The sequence below is a fragment of the Paramormyrops kingsleyae genome, chromosome 23 (assembly GCF_048594095.1).
Source record: "Paramormyrops kingsleyae isolate MSU_618 chromosome 23, PKINGS_0.4, whole genome shotgun sequence".
Taxonomy (NCBI): Eukaryota; Metazoa; Chordata; class Actinopteri; order Osteoglossiformes; family Mormyridae; genus Paramormyrops; species Paramormyrops kingsleyae.
The window spans coordinates 14,961,693-14,980,263 of record NC_132819.1 but is presented as its reverse complement, the minus strand read 5'-3'; the positions used below and the strand labels follow the sequence as shown (position 1 = coordinate 14,980,263).

Here is an 18,571-nt window from a genome sequence, read left to right as displayed (position 1 = left end):
TTGTGTTCTGCGTATTCACTCACTAACTTCTCAATGCCAGCTTATTTCAGTCAGTGAACTTACTTTCTGAAATGCCTTTGATGCTCGTGGGTCAATCTCGGGGTATGACACGGTTGACTGTCATACGAATTGGTTGTAGCAATTAGTTAACCCTCCTTGTTCACTTCCTGCATAACCGAGTAACAATTATGCCATTCATTCTCCAAAACAAAGGGAAGACGAGAACAAAGCATCAGGCCTGTGGATCCGATCTTTTCTGTGCCGATAGCTCACATTGAAAAATCCCTGGCTATCATTAGTTTCACTTACTAATCAAATATTGCCAACTGAATACAAATAGGCTATCATGGCATCACTGCATCTGACTGAGATGCACATTTAAATATATGATGTAGTTCTTCTGCAGCGCTTAAAATGAATATATATTATTTTTACCAGATGGATTGTCCACAAAGATGCAGTTTTATGTGCTCAGTGTGGTGCAATTTTGGCTTTTTTTTATTTTGAGAGCAAAAAGTAAATTTTCCTTGAAATCAGCACACTGTATGGGTACGGACACGAGAAGAATGATATTTTCAGGAAAGACATGAAAACACAGAAGCAAAAATGAAATTTCGTCATATCGCAATATAGTCCAGCTCCTATTTTCATTTCCTGCGTCTGATATCGACGACTGAGTCAGAATGCGCTGAAACAATAACGCTAAGGTAGTGTCCATATAAGGAATAAAGGGCGGGGAAAACCTTAAAATCCCGCCCATTACGCTGCGTGACGTATTTCCGTTTGAAGCCGGAAGCGTGCTTGTTCCGTGTACTGTCTTAAGTGTGCTTCAAAACCAGTTATGGCAAATAAAAGTACTACAACCTTCAAGTTTCTAATCAACGCTAGTCATCATTATAAAGACATCTGCCCGGAGCAAGCGCGATTTTTGATGTAAGTGTGATGCAAAAATCTCTTTTCATTTAAATTGAATAAAATCGTGTTTTCAGCGTCTTACAGCTCTGAGCATGGCATTTGTCCTGTAGTGATGGCAAAAACGGGTTCATGACAGGTAGAATCGGCAACAGATGCAATATTTCGAAGGCAGATGTTTCACACAGTGACATCTGCTGGCAAAATAGGGCTCACTTATAGATAAGCTGTGTAGAATGAATGAAGGATATTATGGGCGTCGTTAGGTCCGATCATTCGGGGCTATACCCCCGAGTATTTTAAGTCTAATCCTGAGTATTTTTGCCCTGATGCCAATCTTCCTTCTAAAACAAAAAAGGCAAGCCCCAGGTAAACTTGACTTAGCCCTTGATGTTTTCAGCTAGAAACCCCCCGGATATTATGACAGTTTAATGGAGAAACACGTTCAAAAAGAAGTACTTTTAAAGAAGTGTATAATAAACATTGGTTAGATGCCGTTATGTTCTGTTTGGTCTGACTCGGAATCAGAAACTAGATGGAAAAAAATGCCGTAATTACACGGCTTCAACAAGCTGCTTTTGTGATTGACGACACTTCGCAAAGATCGGCGATTTAAACAGACTTTACATATCTTTGAAGAGTTGTAGAAGGTGTGCCAAATTAGGTTGGGTTAAATAACACCATCAATAGACCGGGTATCTGAAGTATAATGTAGTACCTTTATTTTGGTGTTTTTTTCGGTCAATTGATTATGATACCCCTGTGTAGTAAGATGTTGGGGCACTAGATGGCAGTATGTGTCATTTTTTCCCCCACAGTTGTCTCGGTTGGTCTAAATGTTAATAAAATAAATGCAAACTAAATGAAAGTGATGTTTAGGACCAACCTGTATAGAATAATAAATGATAAATAGGACAAATATGGTATCAATCATTTGAAAAAAAAAATTATTTTAAAAATAATTAGGTAATTTGTGCATTTTTTTAGGGAATACACGAACAAGTCATGTGCAAACTTGTGAATACATTGAATTAAACTGCTGAAACCAGGAGTCAAAACTGCTCCATTTCTAAATTACTAAAATTACCCAAACTTTATTATATAAATCATTATGGAACTAAAAACATCTTTAGGTTGTTTGAAAAACAAATCAACATCTAATAATAATCAACTTGCCACATCTAAGGCAGCTTGTTTTGCATCCATCTCCTTCTGTGATGTGAGATTAGTGTCTGCTGCAGCCATAGCTGGGATCATAGGAGCCTGTTCATAATGTTATCTGTCTGCCAACTTTACACTTCCTTGCCGAAAGGAATTTCCGGATTTTAATTTAATCGTTTGGATTATGGAGTTAAATGTCCTGAAACTGATATCCAGCAAACTGCAGTATGTTGAGGAGTATTTTATATATATATATATATGACTGCCATTTTTAAAATGTGAAACATAGTATATCTCTATAGACTATAGAATTTATAATATAGAATTATTATGTTATAATTTCTCGGAGCTATAAAATGACAGCTGCTGTATTTGGACAGTGCTATACAGTATTATATCACTGGGATACATATGAAATGATGAATACAGTGGGGTCATAGCCCAAATCATCAGTTTGGTGGATTCTGAAGGGTGTTTTGTAATAATATAATACACTTTTAATGTAGCTTCCATACTGAGTTGTTAATAAAAACCAGTAAGAAGGTAATATAGGTGGCATTTTTTTTCTTTGTTCAGATATTGGTGTAACGTTTTTTTTTTTTTTAAACTGAAAGGATCGTCCAGCTTTGAAATTCAGCACTTAACTACAGTGTTCATCTTGTTGAATGCTGGTTAGATTCACTGCTTTGGCAGATGTGTTTTTGCTCACTTATGCATGTAGGGAAACTGGATCCGTTTCTCAGAATCTGCAGATGAGCTGGCCTGCGCACTGTATGGAGAGCAGAGGCTAGATGAACGTTAAATGAGGTTTTGCATCTATTATGTAACTGCGCCCAGGGTCAGTGTTTGATTTTCACAGGACATTATGTGCTGATGGCTCAATCCTCTCTCAGCTCTTTCTGTGAAATTTCCTTGCTCGATGCTAAAAGTGACCCTGAACTCTGAGTGGGAGGAGCCAATTTGCAGCCATATCGTGTGTGAAGAGCGAATTAGCTCCCAGGTCTCTCTCTCTTCCCTTTGCAGCAAAAGCTTTCATTTGCTACAAGAAAAGCTCTTACCAGTGTCAACATTCAGGATCGTTTCAAGCTGATCGTCTTGGAGACGGTTTCAGATGGTATTTCACACCTAATTACCCAGCTTGGTTTTTGCAGCTAAATGACTTTCCAAGCTGTCAAAATTCCCTTTTAGTTAAATATGTATGAATATTTTGCAGCAATACTTTAAAACCATTTTTTTGTATAAAACATTAAGTTTAGTGCTGCATTTTTTAAAAGAAAAACTTCTATAATTAAAATGTTTTTAAATATAAAAAAATGTTTTGAGACTGAAAATTAATACGTTTTAAAAATGGTGGCGCCCAAGTATAGCTCTGTGCATTATGGTGATTTCAGGAAACGTAGGTCGGCCGTTATTTTTGGACAGAGCTCCGCAGGTCTCCACCTCCCAGTCACCTGACCCGACAAGGTGACGGGAGGCGGTTAGCCGGCTGTGAGGCCTCACGCCCCCCCCCCCCGTACCTGGTAGACGAGACGTCGGCTGATGGCGACAGATGGCCCGGCTTGTTGTGCTGTTTTGACGCTAGGGGGTGGAGAGCAACTCTGACCCCACAGTGCACTGCCATCAGGGGGCCGGGCTCAAGCGGAACGTGAATGGCCCAAATAAACACCTGCAGGGCGGGTGTGGGGCCTGGGGATGGGGGGTACTCTGCCATCTGCAACTTCGCTGCTGGCGAGACGTGCCCTGGCCATGGGCCAACTGTCACACCGTCCTGGATTAGTAAATATGACGATCGGTCACCGTCCCTGAGATCGTATCCTGCAGATACGTCCCCGTTTAGCGGCGTCGATAAATATCCGTCACAGGTTTCCGTCTGTTGGGCTGATGAGGGTCTTGACAGAATATGCGCTTAAAAGGACACGCGGCGGAGTGGGGGGGGGGGGATGGTGGCAGCGCCCCGTCTTGCACGTGGTCATCCTGCCGGCAAGCGCAGTAGCATGTCGGAGCTCTATATGCCCAAGTAAAGAGAGAAAGAGGCCCTGTCTGCAATCAGCGGCTTCGCGCGAAGAACCCACTTCCGAAGAACCCACTTCCGAAGAACCCACTTCCGAAGAACCCACTTCCGAAGAACCCACTTCCGAAGAACCCACTTCCGAAGAACCCACTTCCGAAGAACCCACTTCCGAAGAACCCACTGCTTTTAGAACAAAGGCAGAAATAAACCCCTATGGGTTTCAAACATAACACCTTCTGCCTCTGCGCTGAGAATACTGATCACGTGGAAGGTGAAGCGGCCGGTCTTGCTCTTGCTGGACTGTGTCGTTTCTGCGCGAGCCGCTTGCTGTTGCCGTCCTTCCTTGCCGCTCCAGATTCGTGGCTCGAGCTGATTTCCGCGGCCTGATGCTGCGTTCCATTTATCTCGGAGGTTGGAAGTCGGAGCTGGGAATGACGTCACAACCAAGTTAACCGCGTTCCAGTACAGCAAGTCGGAAAGCCATTTAACAATACCAGGCACCTGTTTCAAACAGCAGGATTTCTTGCAGAGCGGGATAACTTGTCAGACTTAATTTAGTTCAGTTTAAATGGCCTTTACCTTTGTTCACTTATATTTAAACCAGAATACCTTAATCCCGACAAGTTATCTGGCTAAGCAAGAAATCCTCCTTTCTGAATCAGGCCCCAGTTCTAGCCCTGTTAATTGTTAACCATTGTTAGCAATAGCAGTATCAGTTGGTATTTTGCACATAAAAACACCATAGCAATACATCCACAGATAGAGGTTGGACAGTACTGTGTCACTAGTTTAATGAGCCACAAATAACACATAAGTGCTAATTAATGGTATAAAACTGCAGCTTTAACTTATGTTGGTAAAGGGTGCAGCCATCTTGAATTCTGAGGTTGTGTAGATTCCTCCGACTTTCCGAGGAGGGATTCTGACTTCAGCGTGCGCACCATTTAAAAATTTCCGACCTGGAACTTGGAATTTCCGAGTTCCGAGTTCAAATGGAACACAGCATAAGCTCACCTTGCTCCAGCTGGCTGATCGGCCTTCCCGCCCAGCCGTCAGGGAGTCAGGCATTGACCTAGTTCCTCCCGTGACCCCACCCTACCCCACATGCCGGGTCAGGTCGGCAGGAGGTGCGAGACGCTCGAACATGGTGCGAGACGGTGGGGGGGGGGCAGGGCACCGTATGTGACCTTGCTGTCCTCTCCTCACCTTGTCAGAAGCCATGATTTAGGGTTTAATTAGGAAGGGATCACACATACTCGCTGATACCGAAGGAAATTAAACTGATTAAAAAATAGCATTTCGCTCCTTCTGCTTTGGGGGTTTGAATGCCCCCTCTTCTCTGTGTGTGCAGTTTGTATGTTCTCTCCATTTTATCTGGGCTACCTCCGGTTTTTCCCTAGGCTAACTGGTGTCTGTAAATTGCCCATTGTGTGTGCGTATATGTGTGTATGTTAACACCCTACGATATACTGACATCCCATGCATGGTCCCCAACGCTGCCTGGAATATGGTCCAGGACCCCATGTGACCCTGACTGAGACAATCAGTTGGAAGACAGAAAATAATGCTGTTATATCAAAATGTGCAAATGTTAACATTTGTTTCTGTCTGATTTCAGGAGAAAGTTTCAGTCTCTATCGGGTAAGTGAAATCTTCCTTATTGTTAATGTTATTATTATTATTCCTTAATGTCTCTCAGCTGAAGCTGTGCTGCTTGTTCCTGGCTGATGACCTTGGGGGTGGAATCCCCTCCCCAGGTCTCTGCAGTGCCTCTGTTATTGCTCCGCGTAAACATCCCCTGGGTCTGCACTCTCTGGGCAGATTCTCTGGAGTGATGCCAGCCACCGCTGCGGCCCCTCCTGCCCAAACACGGCTCCGTTTTAACGTCTGTGAATGATGTTCGATTGACTCCGAACTCGCTGACGTGGGGCAGCCATGTCCCCAGCATGTGGCTCGAGGCCTCGCCATGCAGTACCATTTTACACATTCAGTGATCAGTATCTCACATGCTGTTTGTCCCTGTTTGTTTCACCCTCCTTTGCCAGCGTTTGTTTCACCTCTCTTGTCTGCATTCTCGTTTGCCCACTTTTTGTTTGCCCACTTTTGTTTCACCCTTGTTTGCCTGTGTTTGCTTTGCCCACATCCATTTGCACCCTCTGTTTGACCCGCTCTTTTGCTCTCTTTGTACCAGGTGGGAGCTTCCCGGAGGAGTCAGTCTGCCCATTCTGCTCCCAGTGGCGCCAGCCGGACAACCACCACGTGAGGGTCAGGCCAAAGCGAAAGGCCTCACGCCGGGTGCAGCAGCTCCTGAGAAGAGAGGCGTCACGGCGCCATTTGAACCTGGAGCAGACGAGGGTCCTGCGGAAGTTCCATGGTTCCCAGAGCATGCTGGTGAGGGCCGGCGCCGTCAGTGTCGCTCCGAGAACGATTGCTGGCTGGGTGATGTAAAATGTAGATTCATGATAATCTCCTCTGGTCACTCGCACCTTCCTCCTCTGATATGGTGATACCCAGCAGGGGGCGATACTTCTGAGCGAAATGCTTGAGTGCCATGGATCGGGGGGAAGGCACCGGGCTTTAACAGAGCTCCGGTTTCGGCTTGTCGGGAATTCTGATGAGGCCACTGCCTGCGCGTTTGGGATTTGGCCTGTTATCGCTAAATTATTCTAAGCACCACATTGTCTTGTTTACCTCCAGCTGGTCTATTGTTTGCTTTAGCTACGAGAAAGTTGTGTTTTTTTTTGTTTTTAAACTAGGTCACTTATTTTAGCTACTTGCACAATGTAAGGTGCCTGTTGCTGCTGTATTTTTATCCATGTCCCTCACCCTGCTGTGCCAGGACCTGCCTGTTCAGACTGAGTGCTTGCGGGGGGCTTGCGGGAAGCCGCCCCAGTAGCCCTATGAAGCAGCTGAGACAAGGTTGTAGTCAGTGAAGCTTTATTGGCCATATGCACAGGTACACTGGAAAGTTTCTTTTGGCACATCCCATCATGCTCTCCTTCAACATTATCTCTCTCTCTCACACACACACACAAACACACACTTATATATACAGCTGAGGGTGAAGCTTGGTATCTGAAGTCCCTAGAGCAATTTGGGGAAATGTGACCAGAGTCGTCAAAGGGGTATGGATACCCTGGAAGATTCAGGGGGCCCAGGACATTACAGGGGCCTCAAATCCCCCCCTCCTCCCTCCCATCTGCATCCCGGCATGTGACGTTCCAGTCACAGGCTCAGAGGCCTGACCCCCTGAGCCACACACCTCCCTCCTGTGAGAATTAAAATGGTCCAAAACCCGCTCAAGATTCCACTGCATTGCATGACGCGACGTGGCACGTTTCCACACTGTACCAACCCCTCTCTGCCGAGGGCTGGTTTTACTGGTCTTTTACTTGATATTCTGTACGTGATGGATGCAATACCATAATCCCCCCCCCCCCCCCCAGGGGGTGTACGGCATTCCCCCCGGCCAGCTCACTCTGTCCTGTCACTCCAGCTTGGTCTCGGTCAGAATAGATCAGGCAGACTGGGGCACCATGGAAACAACCAAAGTCACACTGGCAAATGGCACTGGCTTGTCACCAGTGGGCCTGGTCGTGGCGTACAGCAGTTACAGTATTTATAGGGGTGGCGTCTAAAAATAGCTTTCTCCCCCTTGGGTTCGACATTCGGTCTCACCTGTAGAATCTACCATTTTTGCAGGAAGTTTCATGATTTAGTGCATTTGATTCACCTGTTCACCCTGAGATGACCCTCGGACGCACTGATACTGTGTAGTGAGCAACAAGGCCCCGTCGATCCTCGGATGTCATCTTATAAAGTACCTTAAGTGTCACAAATCCCTGTCCCGCAGCCGCTTTCTATGACTCTCGGCTGTGTTGATGTCCGTGGCGATCCGTTCCTGTAGCCATGTGGATGCGGCGAGATTTGGCTGGGGTTGGACGGCTGGCAGCGTCCCGGGATGCCGGGACATGGCCTGGCACGCTGGCGCTGTGTTCCATTCGCTGGCAGACAGCTGTAGCGTTCACCACGCGCTTCACATCGCTGCCGTCATAATTTCACACCTGCGTTATTTACGCCACGTTTCTCTGTCTAAATTTAAGCGTATTGCTCCATCAATGTGCATATGGGGCCTCACAATCGCTGGCTGGGATGTTTACTCTCAAGTATCTGGAAGACCGACTGCCTCAATGGGAGAGCCCTCTTAGACCTTCTCCTCTAGAGGAGCATTTGTGTATCTCTTCTGAACCCTAGATGTGGTTTATGGACCCCTTCCAAATCGGAGCGCCCCTGTTAGAAAGCTCGCTGATATCGCCTTACGATATCTAACCTCGGTTTCTGTCTCGCTCCTACCTTACAAACATGATTTGTGCATATGCTAGTTTAATACCAGGTCTGGATGGAATGTCAGCCTAGATGCAGCAGTGATCTATTCTGTTCAGTTTGCTTTTAAAATCTTGATCTCATTGCTTACACCAGGCAGGAATCCTGAGTAATCATACTTTCCAGTAAAAAAAAAAAACTGTTGCTGGCAGAGGGGAATTCCAATTTCCAAAAAAGGGCATCCCTACTAGAATCCCTTAATTCACTTCTGTCAACTCTTTTAAACTGATAACTTGATTTGATCTAGATTTTGCCTTGGGAGGCCCCAGATATGTTACTGTGCGGGGCCTTGCCGTGATTGGTCAGTGTTTTTACGTAGTCCCGCCCCTCGCATCTGATTGACCTGAGCTGCCGCGTGGCCTTTATAAAAGCAGTCGCACCCTGTGCTGTAGTAAACACAATCTGACTTCAGGTGATTGGTTCAGCGCAGTTTCTGAGCAGCCTCACAGGAAATCTCAGCATGACTACCTTTGTCTCGGTGAGTCCCCACTTTGTCATTTGTCACCTGTTATAGGACAGGCAGTGGGCATTTTCTGATTTGTGTTTTGGTCATTTGCCATTTTGTCTACATAATTTCCATCATGAGAGAGCCAGATACATACACACACAGTGTGTATGCTGGGAACAGAAGTGCCCCATTTGTTAAGTGCCGCTGAAACCTCGTTGTGTCTGTATTTAACACACTTGACCTTTGTCTGAGGTTTTGGTTTCCATTGTAGTCCAAATGCTTTGAAGTGTCATCACTCTTAAAATTTTGTGGAGCTGCCACAATTTCAATGTGATATCAGACTTGGCCATGATCAGTGGCCGTAGCCTTTATGCAGAGTAATATGGCCGTCGTTAGGACAGTTCCTCACTCTCTATGGGAACTCAGTCTGCATATGGAGGGAGTGCTGACAGTGACCTGCAAGGGAGACTGGTATTACACTCTGGCCAATGTAAAGTCTCCTGGGTTAGGGATTAGCGTTCAATGCTAAGCTGTAGCTAGGAGATCTGTGTTCTGAAAGACGGAACTTTCCAGGCTAGGGAGGGATCGGTGCTGCAGGCATGAACAGTGTGCAGACTGCATGCAGAATTGATATACAGCGCTCACAGGGACGCCTGCCTAATTCCATTAAAATATTGCAAATTCATTGGTTTTACAACAATAATCATTACTTTTATTCATTTTGCTTTTGTTTAGTGTGTGTGTGTGTGTGTGTGTCTTTTGTGTATGTATATCTATTGCATTAAAAACAACCAGTAAGTAAAACATTGTGGTCCTACATTGCAACCCAAATTATAGTTCTAAAACAGTCACTCTAAGTTAAATAATTCATTGACAAGCAGTCTCACTGGGTGCTTTTCAATTAGTTACAACTTTGCAATAACATAAAATACCAAACATTTCTGTTTAGTATCCCTTTGGGAGCCAGTGACTACAATTGCGATTAATAGCAAAATGGTAAGAACAGAACTGAATTTGAACTGGGTCAGTCAAAAAAACTGACGCTTAGTAAAAAGAAAATGTGCATATATGTTAAACAGTGCAGATATGTTAAATAGGATTTTTGTTATGATACCAATACATTTGCAACATTTTTACAGAATTAAGCAAGCCTCCCAAGACTGTGTGAGCGCTGTATATCATTTGGTTAACCTTCATTCTCTGGTCTCCTGTCAGATGGCCACATGTCACACCTGCCACAGGAAGTCGAAGAAAGGTGGCGCATTGCGAAACTTTTTAGCGTCTTTATCCAAAAGCCAGAGCACTCCCGAGGGCACCGGCAAAAACAGCTCTGCAAGTTCGACCCCTAGGATCCTGAGCAAATCAGCTTCGGAACTCTTCAAGTCCTCCAGCAGGAGCACCCCCTTCAGGACGCCGCGGTAAGCACTCAAAACTCCGAACAGACGAGAATAATGCTGTTCTGAGATTGAGCGATGGCTTCTGGTGCAGAGCGTGCTGTCATGCATCCCTCTCCTGTCCTCAGGTCAGCGTCCACCGAATCGGGCATCTCCCCCAAACAAGGCAGTGCCACGTCCTCCTTCTCCCGTCTCAGGAAGCTGCTGATCAAGGGAGACACTCAGACGAGCAAAAATGGCACTCTAAAGGACTTCCTGTCCTCTCTGTGAGCTGCGAGAGGAAGGACGGGCTGCTGGGGTTCACAGCCAGGGCCGGGCTGGCCAGGTGCCGGCCATGGAGACGGCTGTCGCTTTTAATACGTCCGAGGCTCAGAAACATCAGATAGTCTTACGAGGGCAGCCCGCAAAATAACCTCCGGTGATCTCGCCTCGTCTCACTCCCGGAGAAAAGGAGGGATTCGGAAATATGAAAAGATGAGTTGCCTGTAAAGGGATATTTATGTTCCGCTTTCTGGATGTTTAGGTTCTTGTTAAAGCGAAAAGTCCGCATTTTACTGGACGTGGCTTCTCTAATGTGTAAACTAACTCTTCTGTCTTAAAAACAGAAAGGCTTGGCTTTCTGCAATAAAACACTGTTTTTCCATTATGTTAGTCTTTTTGTAACACGTTTGTTTTACCTCTTTTTTTTCCCTTGGGTTTAATAACAGGAGTTTAACGAAACGTATTATAAAAAGGCTTTTTGGAGTATCTTCGGCTGGCTGGACTATTTATTGCACTCGAGTTCTAGCTTAAATATCCCATTTTATATCAATCTTTTTCAGTTGCAGTACGTGTATTTGCAGTGGATAACACATTATGCTGGTCTTTATGGAGTAGATAATTATTACAAAATAAAATGCTGTGTTTTGAGTTCTATTAAATGTAAATAAAGAAGTTATTGAAAAATATTTTTCTCGTGATGTAACTGCACTGCTGTGTAACACAATGCAATAAATATACATAATTGGTCATAAACCAGTATTACAGCCACTGTTTCAGGTTTAACTGTTCTTAAACTGACACAAACAATCCAAGTTACGTGTCATTTTGGGAACCAAAATACTCAACACATTTTAACATCAGTTGTCAATGTAACTAACTAATGCTATGAACTGGACTGTAGAAACATACCGATCAGAAAGCAAGGGTACACACTTTCATCATGTTAATGCCGTAAAGATATTTTTAGAATATTTGAATAAGCAAAAGCGAAGGACATTCATCCAACTGCCACTGCAGACAGCGGATAAATCTCTTTGAATTATTTTAATTTAATCATGGCAGGTTCGGTATGAAAAAAAATATGTATCTTCCTTTTGATTTAAAAACCCAGTAAGCAATACTTAAAAGGTTAAATATTTAATAATATATTGGAAATTTGTCAAGTTATCAAGCTACTCACTTCTGGAGCCGAACTCGGCTTCATAATTGCCGGAAGGTGGCGCTGTCAATTTTTAAAAATAAGATTCTGGAAAGGAAGTACCGTAGAAGGTGGGTTGGCCAGGGCTAGTGCTAATTCTGCTGCTCACCGTCCAAAAGCACCGTTTAATACTCGATAGTAATAGTGATAAAGGAATTAATTGTTCACGATGTCGGAGAGAAAGTCCTCCAGAAGCCGAGAAGAGCGGCGGGAGTCCGGGCGACGCAGGGAGGCCAAAGACGAGGCGGAGAAGCTGATCGTGCACAGCAAAAAGATGAACCAGGAGGTGCAGGAGAGAAAGCACGTAGACACGTTGTGAGTGCTCCGATCGCCACCTCCCCTTATTTAAGTTTAGTAAAGGCGAAGATTACCGACTGGCCCGTTATCCCCCCCTTCCCCTGCTATCTGTTTAGTTAAGTCCTCCGCGATCGTTTTGACCCACTACTAACTATTTCCCACCTACATGGCATAAAAGTAAAACCTTTATCAGCATGGGCTGTAGTTTATAAGGAGCCAACTCCACTATGGCCGAATAATCCGCAAGTAGTAGAAAGATGATTATTAGCCGAGTACAACAGAAACAGACTTCCTGCCTGATTAAACTCAATTGTTTTCTTCTTACAGCTATGAAAAACCTCCCCCCGGACTGATAAAGGTCAGTGTGCTTTAAGTACCTGGGGAAATTAGTTATGGTCATCATTTCATAAGCAGCATCACAGGGTGGCCAACTTTTGTCAGCTGGCTGGAGTGAGGTTTTCAGTTTGAGACAAGTTTGCACACACATGCACACACATTTACATATTTGTAACAGTTCTATTACCTTGTAAATAGTCTGTAGGGTTTGTAAACTACCCAAACGCTTTTCATGTGGCTAATTTTAGGTTTATAGTGGAATAATATAGATTTGCCACAAGATTTCTTGCTTGAGCATGAGAGTCTGAAAGAGTGAGTGTCATGCCAGGTGCGTGAGAGTTGGCAGCCCTGGCATCATATAAAAACTTTCTATAGACTTTGTAAAATTGTCTCTGCATATTATGCATGCTTAAACTGAAAGTATAGTTTAAAAATCACTGGAAAATACATGTCGTGTCCTGTGAATGTGTTGTTAAAATGTAAACTTTTTATAAATGACGCACCGAGGACCGGCTTTGTAGGAGGAAGAGGACAAGCCCGAGGACTGCATTCCCAACGAGCCGGGGAATGAGGGCGCCAGGAACTTCCTGGCCCATGCGCCCACCAAAGGCCTCTGGATGCCCCTCGGGAGGGAGGTCAAGGTGATGCAGTGTAAGTCAGGGCTCTGGATGCCCCTGGGGAGGGAGGTCAAGGTGATGCGGTGTAAGTCAGGGCTCTGGATGCCCCTGGGGAGGGAGGTCAAGGTGATGCAGTGTAAGTCAGGGCTCTGGATGCCTCTGGAGAAGGAGATCAATGTGATGCAGTGTAAGTCAGGGCTCTGGATGCCCCTGGAGAAGGAGGTTAAGGTGATGCAGTGTAAGTCAGGGCTCTGGATGCTTCTGGGGAGGGAGTTCAAGGTGATGCAGTGTAAGTCAGGGCTCTGGATGCCCCTGGGGAGGGAGGTTAAGGTGATGCAGTGTAAGTCAAGGCTCTGGATGCCCCTTGGGAGGGAGGTCAAGGTGATGCAGTGTAAGTCAGGGCTCTGTATGCTTCTGGAGAAGGAGGTTGAGGTGATCCAGTGTAAGTCAGGGCTCTGGATGCCTCTGGAGAAGGAGATCAATGTGATGCAGTGTAAGTCAGGGCTCTGGATGCCTCTGGAGAAGGAGATCAATGTGATGCAGTGTAAGTCAGGGCTCTGGATGCTTCTGGAGAAGGAGGTTGAGGTGATGCAATGTAAGGCCTTGTTCACACATACATGGGTATTTTTTAAAATGTAGCTTTTTCTCGGTGATGCAGTGTATGTGGGGGCTGGTATGGCCCAACGGTGCTGAACTGTGTCCAAACACAGAGATACTGCCATCATCACGATAGTAATGGGAATAACAGCTCTTTGAAGGGAGCCAGATCTTATGGCTCCATTCCTGTCCGAGAGCTGTTCAAAAGAATGGCTCATCACTAGGATAATGATAGGGTAAGATTTGGATTGGATTCAGACTTACACATCCCACCATTATTATTTTATTTCGCATGTGTGCACTAGGTTTAGCGTAAAGCCAGCCGATATTACATCGATATTATATCGCGCATGCATAATAATCACCGGGGCTTCAGATGACAAGCGAAACATATGGCCGGACGCCAGCTTTTCAATGCTCTTTGTATGTTTGTTTACGGCCACAATTTAAGCAGATTAGTAGTGCACCTAAAATATTAATGAGGCATTTTATGATGCCCAAAAGTTAACAATGAGAATAAATTAGGCATATCCTTACGTTTAATAAACATGTCAGACTTAAACTGCAAAAAGTACCACCACATCACCACTGTCTTTTTACCTTATTTATCCCCAAGATGCTGAGCTGTTCCTTTCTTCACCACCACTTCAGTGCATATCACACTGAAGTATACCAAGCCATAGTATACCAAAACAGTATTATGTGGTGTGCTCTGCTGCAGTGCATATCACACTGAAGTATACCAAGCCATAGTATACCAAAACAGTATTATGTGGTGTGCTCTGCTGCAGTGCATATCACACTGAAGTATACCAAGCCATAGTATACCAAAACAGTATTACGTGGTGTGCTCCATTACAGTGCATATCACACTGAAGTATACCAAGCCATAGTATACCAAAACAGTATTATGTGGTGTGCTCTGCTGCAGTGCATATCACACTGAAGTATACCAAGCCATAGTATACCAAAACAGTATTACGTGGTGTGCTCCATTACAGTGCATATCACACTGAAGTATACCAAGCCATAGTATACCAAAACAGTATTACGTGGTGTGCTCCATTACAGTGCATATCACACTGAAGTATACCAAGCCATAGTATACCAAAACAGTATTATGTGGTGGGCTCCATAAACGTAAGGATGCAATAAAGATACAGATTAATAGCTTTTGGGTGTCACAAAATACATCCTATTAATATTTTAGCCATGCTACTAATCTGCTTACCAAACTGTGTGCATGAATAAACGTCCGTATAGCACCGAAAAGCTGGCATCCGGCCAAATGTTTCGCCTGTTATCTGAAGCCGAGGTGATTATTGCACATGCGCGGTATAATATGTTACCCAGCCCTAATTCAGCAGCACTAAATTACTCATATTGCCAGACCTGATGTCAATGATCTGCATTGTAAATATTATACAAGGTGACACAATATCCCTCTGCTTTGTCAGTGAATTTACTTCTTTGATTTTACTCTCTGTATGAAATGTTATGTAAATAAAGTTATTTTGCCCTAAATGTAATTAATGTAACACTTAATATTAGAATTTTTTTCTAAGTACAATAAATAGCTTTTGTGCGAAACAGATTTTAGTGCAAATCAGGTAAACAATCATCTGAATTCCATTTCACGCGAGATGTTTTTAAAATAAACAGACCACCGGGGCCCCCTCCCCCTCGTTTAGACAGGGGGAAGGGGCCAACTTTAAATGGTGGGTTTATAAACAGCAGTTGAGAAATACCCGGGTCTGTATCGTGAAGCAGGATTTCTCATTTGGCCGCATGACGTAAGGTTGCCCGTGGTACACATAAGTGAATGAAGATAAAATCAAGGGTACCTTAAATCTGACAAGTTATCCAGCTAAGCAAGAAATCTTGCTTTGTGATACAGGCATCCTGCTCATTCTGTCTTTCAGGAACCTAACCGGACAATATCCAGCTGGTGTGACTGGCTTCATGTCACTGTTCACGTAAAGGGGAGTGAATTGGACTTAGCACAGGGCAGCAGTGAACCATTCAAAAGAATCGGATTGATGTGAATGCAACATCACTATATCAAAATCGCCTTTGCAGTGTAGTGTGGCAGAAGTGTAATGTATCAAGGATGATCGAATCGATACTGAAATATAAATTCTTTTGATCTGAAAATTTCATTTGGATAATTGATTCTAGCATTAAGATACGGACAGTTCTCAGTTAACGACCCTCCTGTTTAACGACATACCTGTTTAACGACCAGCTCTCCGACCAGTCGGTGTTGTATGCTTTACGAGAACTTTGGCTGTGGAAACTTCAGACTAGCTTCTCCGCGTCAAGCATCTCATCTCGCATCACCCTTTCTCAGTCCCTCAGTCTTGTTCCTGCGGTCGGTCAGTAATCACCACAATAACGTTCACAGTATTTACAGTATGCAGACCTCAGTAATGTATATTAGGGCTGATTGTGAAATATATATTTATAGTGAAACAACTTTGCTGTCCGGTAAGGGACCCCAACTACCCTCAGCCTGACTGCATCACCTCACACAGCGGTCCAGACGGACATTCGCTGTGCGCATTTATTCTGATAAACCAAAGAATAGCTATCGCTCTGAAGCATCAACAACAGCTTCATTATTTTCTCATTAATTCACAGTCCACACATCTCACGGTACGCAAAGTGAACAGACTCGTTGTGCACAGACAACTTGCCTCTTGTTCCTCTGGTACAATTTATGGGTTGGGTGCGCATTTTACTGCTGTTATTAATATATTAGGGAAATGTTAACACAGGCTGCGGGATGTGAAACCTGCTCTGAGGGCCATTTTTTTCCTCGCTGGGATTATTCGAAACAAGTGAGATAATGGGGAATTTCCTGACGTGTACGGCAGTAGCTCACACCCGCGATGGGAACGTCGATAAGATTTACAGACGGGAGGACGGAAAAGTGCGGACGCCTCAGACGTTTATACATGAACATCTTTATTTTATTACATAGTTTCCAATTAATTCTAAAGAGTGTGTTAACTGTTGCTGTGTGTGGGGTCTTTCATTTGGGAAGTGGCTGTGATTTATGAGTGGGGCCAGCTACCTTCTCGGGGGCCCTAGGCAAAACTTTACTTGGGAGGCCCCCGTACCAAGAAAACTGATAGTTTCACTTCCTCCACACCCTAGGCATTTGGCGATTCCGCCTATAGCTAGAGCAGGCCCCGTTTGAGATTGTGTTGTGCCTGTTTAACTTGTTGTAAAAGACAGACTACTTCATGCACACGGTGGTCTCCCAGCCTGCGTCTTCCAGTAGGGGCTGCCTTCCTTTGCTCGCAGCTGATTGGCTTGGAGTGACCCAGGTCATTATCTTACAATGGGCTTTTGAACCTCCCCTACCCCTTCTCACATCAAATGTTCTGTCTCTGCTCTACAGCCCGAGGTGGCTCTCAGTGACGAAGGTCTGCTCTTTTCTCCCAGGCTGGCGGTGTAAAAACTACGGGCACCGGACAGGGGACAAAGAATGTCCCTTCTTCATCAAAGGAAACCAGAAGCTGGAGCAGTTCAGAGTTGTGAGTGTTGCCCCAAGCGACCTTTCCGTGCGCGTCAGCGGTCTGTCAGGCAGGTGGTGGGTGGGCCAGAAGCCCAGAGTGTGAATCACGCCTTTCTTTTTCTGCAGGCACACGAAGACCCCATGTACGACCTGATCAGGGAGAACAAGCGCAACGAAAAAGAAACAAGGTTCGTTTTTAAACAAAACTATTTAAACAAGGTGTGTCAGCGTGTATCCCAGTGCTTGCTGTGTTACCATGAATCATCTCTATCTGGAGATGTATTTTGAAAACCGCATCCAAAAATGCGACATCTTTGTTTTTGACATGTCAGTCTGGGTATCACGTGCTTTTCAGGTATCTCATTTTCAGGCCGCATTTTCCATGAGAGGATGCAGAGTGTAACTGCATGTGAAAGTTCTGAGGTGCTGAAGGAGGTCTCTCTCTCACATACCTGTTAGATTTTCCCAAAGTTCCTTAATTTTTCTGTTGTCTGATGGCTCTTCCACTAAATTCCAGAAATCCTATTAGTCCTCGTTCACATCGTTACTGTAATCGGTAATGCCCTGTAAACACTGTTCCTCCTGCGTTAAATGAGCGGCTTCTGTTCCTGGGTATTTAAACTCCCGGTTACTTGCTGGCACATCCTTGCCCCCTCCTGCCGCCCTCACCCGCCCCGCCCCCTCTCCCTCCCCAGGATTCAGCAGCTGCGCCAGCTGCTGGAGGACACCACGTCCGACTCGGCCAGCAGCAGCGGCTCCTCGGACCACGGCCGGCACAAAAAGAGGAAGAGGAAGGAAAAGAGGAAGAAAGAGAAGAAGAAAAAGAGGAAGAAGAAGCACAAGTCCTCCAAGGAGGGCGAGAGCTCTGCGTCAGACTGATGACCAGGCTGCGGCCCCTGGCTCGGCTCCCCAGATGTGCCTCGTCCTGCTCTCCAGCTCCTCTCTGTCCATCCCTCTACTCTGATCGTCACTCAGTAGCACACGGAAGACGAGCCCCCAGCCCAGCGAGGGTGGGGGGACAGCAAGGCAGAGTCCTGAATCTGTATGGAACAGCAGCCTGGGAACATCAGAGGCTCGCGGGAGAAGCGAATGCGATTGTCCACGGCTGAAATGCGAAAGCTTACGGAGATGTATTTTGAAAACCGCATCCAAGGCTCAAGGATAGGATGCTGTGCATGTATTGCAGCCGTTATCTTTCTGCATATTATTTGTATGATTTCTGTTTTCTCTAGGCAGTGTTTGGAAATGTAACTTTATATTATCTACTGAGTTAAGGTGTTTCGTCTGAGTTGTGAATGGTAGCATCAGCCGACCTCCCTAGCATACGTTAGAGATTGCGTAATTGCACATGAATAAATGAAATACACACTGACCAAGGATTCCTGGTCTGCGTTTGCTGATTCATGCAAAAATAAAGCATAATTCAAATCTGA

At 44.9% G+C, this 18,571-nt stretch overlaps 2 protein-coding genes across 3 annotated transcripts; both read left to right on the top strand.

Annotated features, from left to right (window-relative positions):
- Window positions 1-774: 774 nt before the first annotated feature.
- Window positions 775-11,256, top strand: c23h18orf21 (chromosome 23 C18orf21 homolog). Of its 2 annotated transcripts, XM_023812001.2 has the most exons (5): window positions 775-933; window positions 5,703-5,725; window positions 6,276-6,475; window positions 10,131-10,333; window positions 10,438-11,256. In XM_023812001.2, the coding sequence occupies exons 1-5, from the start codon at window positions 842-844 to the stop codon at window positions 10,577-10,579; spliced, it is 660 nt and encodes a 219-aa protein (XP_023667769.2). In that variant the 5' UTR covers window positions 775-841; the 3' UTR covers window positions 10,580-11,256. The 2 variants fall into 2 exon arrangements, with proteins under 2 accessions (XP_023667769.2, XP_023667768.2); XM_023812000.2 differs by lacking the exons at window positions 775-933; window positions 5,703-5,725 and having other exon boundaries at window positions 5,785-6,475.
- Window positions 11,257-11,449: 193 nt separating this feature from the next.
- On the top strand, window positions 11,450-18,571 carry rp9 (RP9 pre-mRNA splicing factor). Its single transcript, XM_023812002.2, has 6 exons — window positions 11,450-12,083; window positions 12,393-12,423; window positions 12,923-13,052; window positions 17,066-17,157; window positions 17,265-17,326; window positions 17,834-18,571. Exons 1-6 carry the CDS (start codon window positions 11,938-11,940, stop codon window positions 18,015-18,017), a joined length of 645 nt encoding a protein of 214 aa, XP_023667770.2. The 5' UTR covers window positions 11,450-11,937; the 3' UTR covers window positions 18,018-18,571.

Bases quoted from the DNA above. Each gene is read 5' to 3' on its own strand.
- c23h18orf21 (XM_023812000.2), top strand. From the start codon at position 6,020: ATGTCCCCAGCATGTGGCTCGAGGCCTCGCCATGCAGTACCATTTTAC. The intron at 6,476-10,130 runs GTGAGGGCCGGC...GTCTCCTGTCAG, and splicing joins ATGGTTCCCAGAGCATGCTG to ATGGCCACATGTCACACCTG. The intron at 10,334-10,437 runs GTAAGCACTCAA...TCCTGTCCTCAG, and splicing joins ACCCCCTTCAGGACGCCGCG to GTCAGCGTCCACCGAATCGG.
- rp9 (XM_023812002.2), top strand. From the start codon at position 11,938: ATGTCGGAGAGAAAGTCCTCCAGAAGCCGAGAAGAGCGGCGGGAGTCC. The intron at 12,084-12,392 runs GTGAGTGCTCCG...TTCTTCTTACAG, and splicing joins AGAAAGCACGTAGACACGTT to CTATGAAAAACCTCCCCCCG. The intron at 17,158-17,264 runs GTGAGTGTTGCC...CTTTTTCTGCAG, and splicing joins AGCTGGAGCAGTTCAGAGTT to GCACACGAAGACCCCATGTA.